The following is a 13,028-nucleotide window of genomic DNA, read 5'->3' as shown; positions in this document are numbered from 1 at the left end:
TGAACATATAAAACAACAAACTGAATGGAAAAATTAATGTATGATCTGTCATTTCGGATCCATAAGAACCCAATTGATTTGAAGAAAGAATCTCATCATATTCACAAACCTAACTATAACCTCTTCGGACGATAAAAGCCAATTCATTACATATCAATTTGTGGGCACATTGTTAAGCCATCCGGATATTTTACCAGTCAGATCGGTTTCAGTATCAACACAATATTTTAATCTTTTTCAGTAGATAACATTGAGCCACACATCCCTCTCCCTGCTTCAAACTACAGATCATCCCCTGAATACTGTGATTCAGAGAGGTAAGGATCCAAATATCAAAAGTATCCATTATAAATGGAGTAAAGTGTCTAACTTCCACGGATATATGACTTCAGAAATAAATCAAACATGAGCATGCAGCACAATTAATCTACACTGACAATACTGTTTAGACTAACATTTCAAGCTCTCATACATATCCTCTCCACTACTTTCCTAGGCTGCATAGGTCACTAATGTAAACATATACTTGTTTATATTGTATCGATGTAGCTGAACAGTGTATAGCACGTATACAGGCTTGTTAAACCCTATATTGAAAGAAACTTTCAAAAGTGAGAAAAAGTCCTCAATGAAAATATGGCCAAACTTACTCCTCGGTTTCACTAGTCAAGATTTGGGCAGCAAACATGTCATCTCGTTCCTAAAAGGAATGGAAAGGGAAAACAGAATATGTAGCCACATCTTATCAAAGTGAATAGCCCTCACATATCACAAAAAGACCAAAGCAAGTCTTCTAACATTAAACCGTTACACTACAGTATACATCCTCACGCAGACATTACATTTCTTATTACAGCCTTCTTGATATCTGGTAATAGTTCATAGGGTGAGGACATGAAAGAAAACTTCTCTTAAGAGCTTCTGTCTTCTAACGATTTTGTGGTTAAAGCAGATAGAATCTAAGCCCATTACAGCACAGTACCAGAAACAAATCTACAAAATCTGGTGATGTACTTTGATGCTATATAAAAATCTTATCTCTAAGAAATCTTTGGAATTTGAATAATAAAAAGCTTTTTCTAAGGTCGATAGTCTATGTATTCCTTCCCTCCCTCCCCTCCCCACTCGTCCACCCTCCCCAATAAAAATAAATAAATTGAGGAAGATTATTTATTATTGTCCAGATTCTGCATTCAAACATGGCTAGATCTACCTACATCTACTGCTATTTGTCTAACGGTTAAATTAAGCGGAGAGAATTTGTTATGATGAGATGCTTCTCGAAGATGCAGTAACTGAACTTTCTTTATAGTATTTAACATCTGCAACAGACCAGACAAACCTGATAAGTCCAAGTCTGTTAGTAATGGCAGGAAACTGAACATAGCAACACCACTAGCTTCTTTTCAATAAGTACAACATGACTGATCTATTTCTGGTTTACAATACATTTCTTTCTCTCAGCCCAGGTTCATCAGCAGCTGTACTCAGAGACTTACATTGCCTAGTTCCTCGGCCTCAAACTTGGATGCTATAGTCATGGCATTTTCCATGGCTTCTTGCACCAGCTGACTGCCTACCTCCACTACTGTTGCCATGGTATCATCTGTCTTAGCCAAGGCCTCATTCTCTTCCTCGTCATCAGACGATGTATTATCTGTTGTTCCTAAAGAACAAAAGTCAAGATGAGGATCTTTGCTATTATTAAGTCAATCTAAATCGTTAAGTCTAATTATCCTTACATACTTTAATTAAAAGCATTCAATCATTACCTTCTCTCACAAATACAAAGCAGATAATTATGTATGCCCTGTGCTTGTTCACTCAATTCTTCCCTAATAGTCAAGCAAACACAAAGAACCGCAGACAAATTGAATTTTAATTAGCCTACTTTTCAACAAATAACTTACAAGCTTGTCACTATACAAGGTCATAGCACTTTAATTGTACCAATGAACCTGTACTACTCCCTAACTTGGTTCATCCCTTACAATTCCCCTTTCCTATTTTTCTCTTATTTTTGACTTTGGAGTATGACAAGGTGATCATCAGTTTCCTTCATGTGGAGTGTTAGCTCAGTGGTTGACGCCGGTGCCTTTCAATCATAAGGTCCCAGTTCGAGTCACTCCAAGATTAATGTATGTCGTCCAGTTACAGAGTTGTTGACAATTGACAGTTCATAATCATGGACGTTAAATATGAATGTAAGAGACTGACTTCGGTCAGCTTGCGGCTTTGATAAGCCAATGAGGCTTCTTCGCGAGTTCCTGCTTGCAGGAGGATCTAAAATACATATATACATACATACATACATACATACACACATTCATGCTGGCTGAATCAGCTGTATCAGACATTAGCAGAATCTTAGACTGTCCATCACTTCACTTCTCTCAAGTCTATTACATATCATGATTTCCACAAGATCCTTCCATAACCCTGACTTCCAACATCCAATTGAATAATGAACTAAATTTAATACTTAACTTTCCATATCTCCCTCTGTCCCTACAGCACCTACTGCTGACATAGAAGCAGTCATCCCTGGTATTGTTTGATCACAATCTCTCTACTCACCTTCATCCTGGACATCTTCCTGTCCTGTCTCTGTCCCGGTCGTTTCTGATACTTCATCACAAATCCCATCTTCATCTCCTTCCTCCTCATCCTCCTCCTCTTCATCCTCCTCATCATCATCCTGTTCCTCATCTTTACTTTCCTCCGCCTCTGTTGTATCTTTCTTTTCTTCCTGTTCCATCTCCTTCCTCAGTTTATCTCCTGCAGTGTCCAAATCCTGCATGAGTCTGAAGAAGGCCAGCTCATTGAAGAGGATCTCTGAGATGTCAACGAGGAGGTCCTCTCCACTTTCTCTCATCCTAGACAAAAACCAGAATGTGACATAGGAAACATTAAAGAAGTGTGACTAGTGCTTCGAGTTATTTTGTCATTACCTTTGGCAATGGAAGCTAGAGATTATGATCATACTTTTACTTGCTGTATTGTTAACCTTAATGAAGATGGGCAGATACCAGTTCTACATGAGGTAAACTGAAATACTACTATTTGTATTTTTAGCCGACATAGGTATTAAAATCAGCTCATACATCGTAATCTGTTACAGCTTAATGAAATACTGACTTAAAGCCTCATTATCCACTTACTTTCTGCCAGAAAACTTTGAAAGTGAATCCTCCAGGATTGAGCCGAGCTGTCTATTGAAGAAGCGAACAAACTCCCGGCTGTCGTCTCTCTGTCGGGCCAGGTTCATGACTAAGCGTCTGATGTAGGCCAGAAGCTGAGTGGAGCAGACATCATCCATGTGCTCCTTGAGGTACGGTATCACCTCCTGCATGATAGACTTGATCTGAAGGTCCAACTGACGGGTATCAATTCGGGGATACTAGGAAAGGATCAGATCAAATATAACCAATCAAAAGGATCAGATCAAATCTAACCAATCAAATGTTCAAGTTCGTTTGCGTGGAGTCTTGACTATGACTTACTGACGGGTATCAATTCGGGGATACTGTGAAAGGATCAGATCAAATATAACCAATCAAATGTTCAAGTTTGTTTGCGTGGAGTCTTATGAGTATGACTTAAAATCAACATTATAGGGAAATATTTGGAAACAAACATTTTTCTCTTTAAGACAAACTGCAACATTTGTATACCAACAACATACCCCTCTAAAAGATAGCTTGTTCAAGTAAGAATCCACCTACCGGTAGGTCAGAGAATGAGCTCTCACTACCCATGTCCTGAGCTGAACTGTTACTGGTGACATCTGATGCGGAGGGGCCGGCATCTTCTTGTTTATTTGAGAGGACCGCAGAGCTTGTTGTACCACCTGATGCTTCTGCCTCTGCCTTCATCCTTTCGTACTCTCTCATCCTCTGTGGATTTACCAAAGACAAAACCAATCAGACACACTGTATTATTCATCCCAATGGGGCACAGATGATAGCCTAACTCTTTCTTCATTACACCTAACTTGAACTTCTTCAAAGTAAGTACAATGCTAAACAAGTGTTAGTGTTTCCAGTGTGAAACACTTTGCTGTTAAATTTCAACAGTACCCTGATTCAAAATGTAGTCAGCTACTATGAATGAGGCATGGACAAGCCCATAGAAGTGTATGGACAAGCCAGCCCATAGGGAGGTAAGGACAAGCCCACAGGGAGATAAGGACAAGCCCATATGGAGGTATTCAAGCCCATATGGAGGTATGGACAGTGCAATTTCCAGGTAAACAAACTTAAACTAGTTCAACACGTGTATGTTTCTTTTACTTCTTTGAAACTTGTGAGTAGTAAAGCTTCAAGGCAAAATCCAACACATTTTTAATAATGGTGACATGACATCCCTGCCCCCCCCAACCCCCTGGAGAGAGAGGATCCCCCATACCTGCAGGGCTTTGTCCAGGTGTATGACTGTATTCCCCAACTCATCGTTAGCAAATCCAAAGTCTCCTGGGCCGCCAATAGACGGAGGTGTAGACATAGAGCTGGCGGATTCAACATTCTCTGCATAATCATACTCAAGCTCGTTCAGTGAACCCTTGCTATCGCTTGGACGAAGGCCAGGTCTCTGTCCGTACAACTGAGCCTGAAAAATAACACATTAAATAAGAAACCAGGTAATGATTTACATCTAATCACTGAACATAATAAAACAATATGACAGTTTTGATCTCAATATCAACAGGTAAAGCTAATCTCTAGTATATATAGCATAGCATAAAAAAGTTTTAAGTGATTTTAAACTTGAGAACGTCAAGCAGATTGGACCCAGGCAACAACCAGAACATGACCTTTTGCACGATCGATTCTTGTATGGTCTGTTAGTTTATCTAATGATGTGTACTAACAGGCAGCTCTCTAGCCGGCATCATAAATTGTTTTTCACAGAAAATTATGTAACGTAGGATTTGAAGGTTAAGTATGAGTGACCATGTTAGCTTCTTCTCAGTCAGCTAGGAATGACCATTTTAAATACTGTGACTCAAACTTGGCAGAGAATGACAATGTTAAGTGATTCAAGATTAGCAGTAGCATTTAGTTACTGAGAGAATAAAGCAGTTGATTATGTTACATATATGAACATTAGATAGAAATGGCCTTGTAAGGGACTTCACTATATCCTAGGAGTAGCCAAGAACTTTATATGACAATATTCCAAAATAGCTAGAGGAAACACAGGGTGAAAAATTTGTTACTGTATAAGAATAAAGAATAGCTGAAAAGGATGTTGGGAATAGCTGAAGGGGTACAAGTTGGGTTTATACATAAGCACATTAGATAAAGAATCACCGGTTAGTTACCAACATTATCTAGATACTCAAAAGATCAGCTAAAGGCAATATATCAGCTGCTCCCAAATTAGCTAGAAATACCATGTAATGTATTTATTAAGAATTAGCTAAGGAAATTTATGGTAAAATTTCATCCCAGAAAAATCTTTTCAAGTAGTATCAACAATTACTAATAAGTGAAGATGAACAACTGGCCAGGGCATGTCTAAAGGCCATGGACTCAATAAAGGGGCATATATCAAAAATAACCAAGAACAAGTTTGTGAAAGCACAGAACAAAGGAACCTGTACACAAAAATCATAATCAATACTTAATAAGACAAGTACTTCGATCTGTCAGAATATCTTGAAAACTAAATTTTACCAGATATTCATGGCACACCCACACACTATACCCACATCTCGTATCTTCTATTGTGCATTATAATTACTGTACATTTGCAAAGCAATAATGACATACAGACTGACATAAACAGCCAGAGTTGCGAATCCTAGGGCAGCGGGAACTTGACTTCAAAATGGTTCATTGTAATTATTGCCATGTGGCATCCATGTTTATTATTTTAACAAAAATACTACCAGGGCAGAAATGTAATGTTAATAAAGCTAAGATGAGATGATGATGAGATAGGTAAAGATGTTAATGCTTGAGACAATCCTGCAGTAAGAAATATCACCTGACCAGTTTCAAATTGCTCTGGACCTACAGAGGTCCCAAAAATGTCAGGTTCTTAGAAGCTGGTTTTGCCTCCTGAAGAGGAAAAGCTTACCTTATTGTTTGAAAAGGAAAGAGTTTCTATTGCGAATGAGCCGGAGAATGGAGGAATGTGATAAGTTTTCACACTTTGGTACAATTTTGATCCCTGGGCTTATTAAAACAATTTTGATCTATTTAAACATAATGAAAGATCCAACGATAGCACATGTAGTCCACAGTCTAAATATGTTCAGATTCAAAGATGGAAGATAACTATTGGATTTGATTGAATGGGTTAGTTCAGCTATTCATACAAAAGTTCATTTTAAAAGAATATTTTCTGTTGATAAAGAATCACAGATGAGCAAAGAGTGAAATTATGGGAACATCCTCTCTACCCATCAAGTATCAATAGTCTAAAAATCCATCGATTGGATAGACAGGCAGACAGACAACAAAGATACAGAGAGATAGATAGATAAGCTGTCAGAAAGATACCTTTATTTCCTCTTCCTCAGAAGTAAAGAAACTCTCACTAGGAGTATGCTCAGAGACAGTGGAATAAGGCCAATTGAGGTAAGTCTGAAGGGGTGAAAGGTGATGCCAGAGAAAAGATTGGCAGTCAAGTGCAGATACATCATTCGTGGCTATAACCATTACAGTACAAAATATTTTATGCTCGTCAAAGGATACGACCAAATTTCTGTTTGGACAACCAATATCAGTTATGGGGTGGGGGGGTGTCATCCTGGGGACTACTTGTTGTTTACATGAAATTCAGATTGCATTGTGACTAAATGACCTCCCTCCCCCCTCCTAAAAAGTTTTGGTATCACCGTCCATTACTCTGGAGGTACTGAAAGAAAACAAATATAGTGGTAGGCCTAGGATCCACAGATGGGATGTTTTACTGACACAAGATGCTGTTCCATTCACCAAACCTACAAATCTCTCCTACAGTGTATGTATTGGTACTTCTTTGTAGTCTTGGTACACCTTTTTCCGACAAGCAAAAGGGTAAAACCTAATTGTCTGACAACCAGAAACAAATTTGCCTTGAATCAGCAATATTGGATTCAAGTTCTTGGGTCCATTCCATCTGACAAACATTCCAGCCATGAAAGCTGTAAGAGAAACTGACTTTTCAGTTTTATAATGTTCTGAGACCTGGAATTTTGTGCTTTTGGTCGCTTTTAGTAATCTTTTTCTGATGTGTACATTTTTCCATAAATTTTCTAACAGTCTTCACAACATCTATATACTTTCACACATGGAAGAGTTTTACAGGCCAATTATCACTAATAGTGTAAAGGAACAAACTGAAACCACCAAACCTGGGATAACCCAAACCAAAACAATTATGTCTTTCATATCATCTCTACTTCAGGGAATAATTTATCGGTAGCGCATCGTAAAAAGCCATGAAAATGGGCAATTTGCTATATGTAAACTTGCATGCAGAAACTAAACTATTATTAAAGGAACAAATTTCAGAGTTTTCAAAACTGCTGCACCAAATTTGAAAACTAACTTATTCCATGTACATATGTGATCACCGTTCATGACTACTGGGAGATGTAGACTCAGATCTATAAATTTCTCTTGCTCCTGTCATTTATGGATCAGCCAGGAAATTTAGAGGGGATAAAGCAGATAATCTCCATCACATCTACAACACCCCCCCCCACCCCTCTCCATTCATAGTAACTGGTTGTTTAAATTGAAGTTACTGGGTACTATGCAACTACAAATAATAACAAACACATGAAGATATAAAAGCTTAATAAACGATGCTTGGAATGATCAACCAGAAAGTAATTTGCATAACTAATTGATGGATGATGCTACATTGGTTTTCTAGCAAGAATGGAGTACACTGTTGATTATATTGAATATGATGGTGGTGTTCAACATTGTAATGTTACATCTAGTGATTCACTATTACTAATACTACTACACACAATGGCGTTATTGAAATAATATAACCCTCAACCTATTAATGATACCAGATGTAACTTAATGATTAAACAATGACTTGTTGTCAGAATATTAGATGACATTGGTAGTCTTAATGGATAACTTATTACATCTGTTTGTTTTGTGATTTAAAGCAAATTTGAAAAATCCCATCACTATGTGCAGATAGTTGACATCAGATTAAGATAGTTAAGTTACAGGTTTTACATCAAAGACGCAACAAACAAAACCAAGCAAGTATTACCAGATACCCTGTCATGAATGAAATCACCTGGATAGGATATCAGTTACTACCTATTTAGACTTTCATGCCTCAATAGACTGTGGCAAGCATACTAATGGCCCGCCTCTACTATTGATTAGTGTGATGTGCATGCTTGGATGTGGACCTCTTACCTTTGTGAGTTCATCCAAGTTCTGTGATTGGTTATCCTCAGTCAGAAACTTAGAGACTAGATCCTGGAGAGCATAGAGTGCCCTCTGTCTCAGATAATCAGTGCTTAACATCTGCAGCTCTCGGAACAGTTCGATCAGAAAGTGCGGTCGTGATTCGTTCTGCGATATCAGAGTGGCTACTTCGGAATAGATGGACTCTCGAAGGGCTTCAAAGAGGGAGTACTCGCTACCAGCTTCTGACTCACTGTAATGGTTAGAGAATGACAAGATCTCAATTAACTCTCTACGAGAGGCAACTCAAATGATAATTTAGTCTGTGAGCACTATAATCACCTCTAAATGTTGTTTTTGACAATTTCAAATGAAAAACTTGAAAAATATTAAACCTTCTGAGAGAGTTCCCATTTCATTCACTGGTTGCCAAGCTCTGGAGCCAAGAAACAGAACAGTTGGTGATGCTGAAGCAATTTTTTTCTTTATAGATTATGTAATGCAATAGCAATATTGCCATTGAAAAATTGTGAAAATAAAGCAAACAAAGAAGCATTTTCTCTTCATAAAGGGATTCCATAGTAAGGGAACTCCTACGATCATCTTTTGATTTTTTTTTTTTTTTCTTTTCAAAATTTTTTCTTTTTTTCAATATTTTTTCTTAAATTTTTTGGAGTGGAGGGGGGGTTTTTTCAAATGTATCCTAATAAACTGTTTTTACTTACACTTCGCTCTGGGTTTTGACAGATCTCTGACTATCGTTTCCGACTGGTCGCAGGTACCGCATGCCCTCCTGGTCAAGCTCCCCGGGCATACTGGAGAATGACATGGTACTGGCCATGCTGGCAGTGTCTAAGAAAGCTGTACCACTCAGATGGCTACTCAACCCAGGACGGAATCTGGAAGGACTGCTGAAATTGGCATCGGTTAGCTTGGACCTGGCGGCCATTTTGGATTTGGCTTGAGAACTTGCGCTTGTTTCTCTCTTGGCAGTGGTGTCTGAGAAATTTTTTAAAAAAATTGTTTGAATGCAGAAAGGTTTCACAAAAATCATATAAATTCTAAAAACATTTTGTCTTGTAAGGCAGTCTTTGGGACTATTCTTCCAACTCTTGAAGATTCTGTTTTGCACAGGCGAGTTTAATACCTGACGACTATACAGCAGTATAAACTAATTTCAGCCAAAAAATAAAAAGAAGAACTGTTACTTGCATAAAGATAAACTACATTCTCTTTCCTCTTCCTTGTGTCAAGTTTCCTTTGCTAATATTTTTAATTTACACTTCTTTCTCTTCTATTCCTCTTGTTGTTATCTTTTATATTTTGCTACCAATTCTGTAAAGGGGAGAGTTGCCTGTAAAAGCATCTGACTTCTTCAGATCTTCTCCCTTTTTTTTGTAATGATACTTGATCCATCCCTGTTGGTTTACACAAGGTGGAAATAAACCAAACTGAATTTTCACATGCACAAAAACCTTTTTTTTCTGTGCACAATGTTTTCCAAAGCATAGGAAAGTACTTTTACAACTTTAACTCAACTAAGGGTCTGTTTTTGAATTGTGTAAACTTCATATTCAAATGACCATGTTTCTAACATGGCATAAAATTGATTGAATGTTACTGGTACAGGTAAACAGGGAGTGTCAAATTCAACATGTAAAATAGGCTCCACATATGACCAAACGACCGGCTGAGGAATGGTGAGATTAAAATAAGCCGATTTACCTGATCAAATAGTAGAGCAATAACATTAAACCAGGCAATACTACCTTCTTTCAATAATCAAATGGGCAGAGGCACGAAATGGGCTAACTGGGCAAAGTTTACAGACTGATTCAGGTAATAACAGATGGGCAAGACAGAAACAATTAACTAATTCCTGACATACTTTTGGGACTTGCAGAGGCTGGCTGGCCTTTCTTGGAATCCTTCTCCATCTTCCTCAGTCTCTGACGCTCTCTAATATAATTATGATAAAGAAAGAGTAACACAGGATTTATAATTTACTATGCAGGCTAAGGACCAATGAAAATAAGAAATGAGTTAACTAAGTACATAACAGCAGTATAAAGGTGCCTAAAATGTCCCCTACATATGATTACTCATAAATTCACAGATTCAAGAGAAATGCGGCAAATTTGAAACGGATCTACGTGTTGTTTCACCGAATCAGAATTACATGCATTTGATGTATGGGAGACGAGATAGAGGGGGGGAGGGGGTAAGATGGGTGAAGAAGAGCTAAACAAAAACATCCTTGAAGACCACCTGGGTAATTTTGTCCTTGCTGCTGTTACTTATTTCAAAATCTGCAAGGTCTACAATGCCTACCACTTTGAGAGAATTGATGAAACAACTGTCTACTGCACAGTACTTATGAGGATAGAATCTTACAGACTAAAAATTTAGTCAAAAAAGCTGACTTGTAGCAGTGAACCATTCTATTTCAGAATTGCATAGTCAAGTAGCAAGTTTAACGACATTGGGTAGACTTCCACCATTCTGGACTTATCCATCCAACCATCGGATAGCCATCACAGTGAATCAGTGGAAAACGTATAATTAGAATGAAACCTTCACCTATCCATGTCAATCTGATTCTTACAAGTTATTGAAAAAGAAACCACCAACAACAACAAATCATGAAAGAAAAAGAAAGAAAAAACTTACGTCTTCCTCAACAAGCTATTTATATCAAGACGTGGAATATTTCCATCAGCCGGACTTTGAAGATTAGCTTCAACTTCCCTAGTTTCCTTCAAGCCTTTCTTCAATCCTTTACTGGATGTTTCTGCATTCCGTCTGTCAGCGCCTTGCATAATTGGTGCGTTGCTAGTTTCTAATTCGTTGCTCTCAAAGCTTCTTTGACTGGAATTTGGCGGGACGTGGTAGCTCGTGGTAGTCTGGTAAGGATGGGTGTAGCGAGATGCCTGTTGTCTGGAGAACGAGTCATACTGGTTGAGGTATGCTTCAGCAGCTGGGTAAGTGTCTCTCTGTGAAGACTCGGAAAACTCTGGAGGGAATGTTGGTGCAAGATTGAAAGAGTTACCTAAATGTGAGAAGAAATAGTCCTCATTAAGGGGAACATTGTCAACCTTCAAGGGCTTGATACAAGCAAGACAAAGTTCTGAAAATGGCAGTATTGGTGTAACCTACCGAGGTTCGCTTGGTTTTAAATTCCCTAATCTACAACTAGGTACAGGGTTCTGTTCCAAAAATAGTTGTTCTCAGGACAATGTTTGAATCTCACTAATTTCCTTGACACACTTGGTTTCTCTTTTTTCCCCTCCTTATTTAGAATGTGTGTGATGTAAATGTCATTACTGGTATAATAGTTGTAACTGATACATAGGTGACCTTCTAGTCTGAACTTAAAGTTAGAGCGCATAGGTGACCTTCTAGTCTGAACTTAAAGTTAGAGGACATAGGTGACCTTCTAGTCTGAACTTAAAGTTAGAGCGCATAGGTGACCTTCTAGTCTGAACTTAAAGTTAGAGCGTATAGGTGACCTTCTAGTCTGAACTTACACTTAGAGCACAAAGGTGACCTTCTAGTCTGAACTTAAAGTTAGAGCGTATAGGTGACCTTCTAGTCTGAACTTAAAGTTAGAGCTCATAGGTGACCTTCTAGTCTGAACTTAAAGTTAGAGCACGTAGGTGACCTTCTAGTCTGAACGTAAGTAAAGCTAACCTTGTGTATCTTCTGGCAATCCATACTTTCTCTGGTAGCTTCCTGATCCCTGGCCTGGTCTACCATAGGGGGAGTATATGTCCCTCTGATTATAAGGGTTCTCCTCCTCATCCTCTTCCAACCTCTCGTGCACACTGTTATTACTGTTCAAGTTCTCTCGTTTGTCTTCTGTGTTCTCTGCTTTCGAGTAAAAGTTCTCAAGCGCTTCTTGTTGCTTGAATAGATCATTGTACGCATTGTTCAGGTTTAACATCAACTGCTGGTGCTGTAGCCGTAGGTCGTAATTATGGAGAAGCTCTGCCAGTCTGGGGTCACCGCCTGCACCATTTGGTAGTCCACTTGGGAGAGGAGATGGAGAAAGACCTTGGTATGACTGGTGGAATCCTGCAATGACAGCAGAAGAGGTACATGAAATCATCCATGGGATTAACTCCAGTATGAAGGATCCAAAAATTAGGAGGGAGAGATCTAGGATGAGGGGGTTAAGGGGGTGAGTTGGGTCGGCATATATCAGCCTTACTTTGTCTTGATATTGCTTCACATGTTCATATCAACCCATCATTGCAAAGCAGTGATGATATTGAGACTACAAGTAGAATATAACACCACAGAACCTTGGTCAGTCAGAAGACAAAAAAAATCTCCAATTGAGATCAATATTAGCACCGCAGAAAGAACATGAAAAAGGGATCACAAATAGTAGGCGGAGTACATTCAAGCATTTCAGTGACAACTTCATCAAGAAAATAAATTTCAACATTTCAACTTAATTCCACTGAGGGCAGTGATATTGCAACTCAAAAGATTTCCTCCACTGAAGGTAACATAACAAAGGTATTATATGCTTGAGAGCTTGTTACATCTGTTTCCTACAAGCTGTTTGACATTTCAATCATGTACCATCTCCTATCCTCAAAGTTAAACTCCCCCATCCACCCAGCCCCCCCCCCCCCAACCAACTCC

General features: G+C 38.5%; 1 protein-coding gene across 7 annotated transcripts in view; it reads right to left on the bottom strand.

Annotated features, from left to right (window-relative positions):
* Window positions 1-13,028, bottom strand: part of LOC139979397 (pericentriolar material 1 protein-like) — a 48,021-nt gene that overhangs the window by 7,535 nt on the left and 27,458 nt on the right. For 4 of the 7 annotated variants that reach the window (XM_071990152.1, XM_071990154.1, XM_071990153.1 and 1 more), the window contains 12 exons: window positions 12,066-12,449; window positions 11,046-11,424; window positions 10,264-10,334; window positions 9,101-9,374; window positions 8,385-8,628; window positions 6,510-6,593; window positions 4,408-4,608; window positions 3,726-3,896; window positions 3,162-3,400; window positions 2,578-2,876; window positions 1,500-1,666; window positions 651-700 (listed from right to left, as the gene is read on the bottom strand). In XM_071990152.1, coding sequence (XP_071846253.1) covers window positions 651-700; window positions 1,500-1,666; window positions 2,578-2,876; window positions 3,162-3,400; window positions 3,726-3,896; window positions 4,408-4,608; window positions 6,510-6,593; window positions 8,385-8,628; window positions 9,101-9,374; window positions 10,264-10,334; window positions 11,046-11,424; window positions 12,066-12,449 — 2,563 coding nt within the window. The remainder of the gene's footprint in view (window positions 1-650; window positions 701-1,499; window positions 1,667-2,577; window positions 2,877-3,161; window positions 3,401-3,725; window positions 3,897-4,407; window positions 4,609-6,509; window positions 6,594-8,384; window positions 8,629-9,100; window positions 9,375-10,263; window positions 10,335-11,045; window positions 11,425-12,065; window positions 12,450-13,028) is intronic. The other 3 variants (XM_071990157.1, XM_071990156.1, XM_071990158.1) reach the window with 3 other exon arrangements.

Source organism: Apostichopus japonicus, chromosome 14, assembly GCF_037975245.1.
Source record: "Apostichopus japonicus isolate 1M-3 chromosome 14, ASM3797524v1, whole genome shotgun sequence".
Lineage (NCBI taxonomy): Eukaryota > Metazoa > Echinodermata > Holothuroidea > Aspidochirotida > Stichopodidae > Apostichopus > Apostichopus japonicus.
This window is presented reverse-complemented; position numbering and strand designations above follow the sequence as displayed.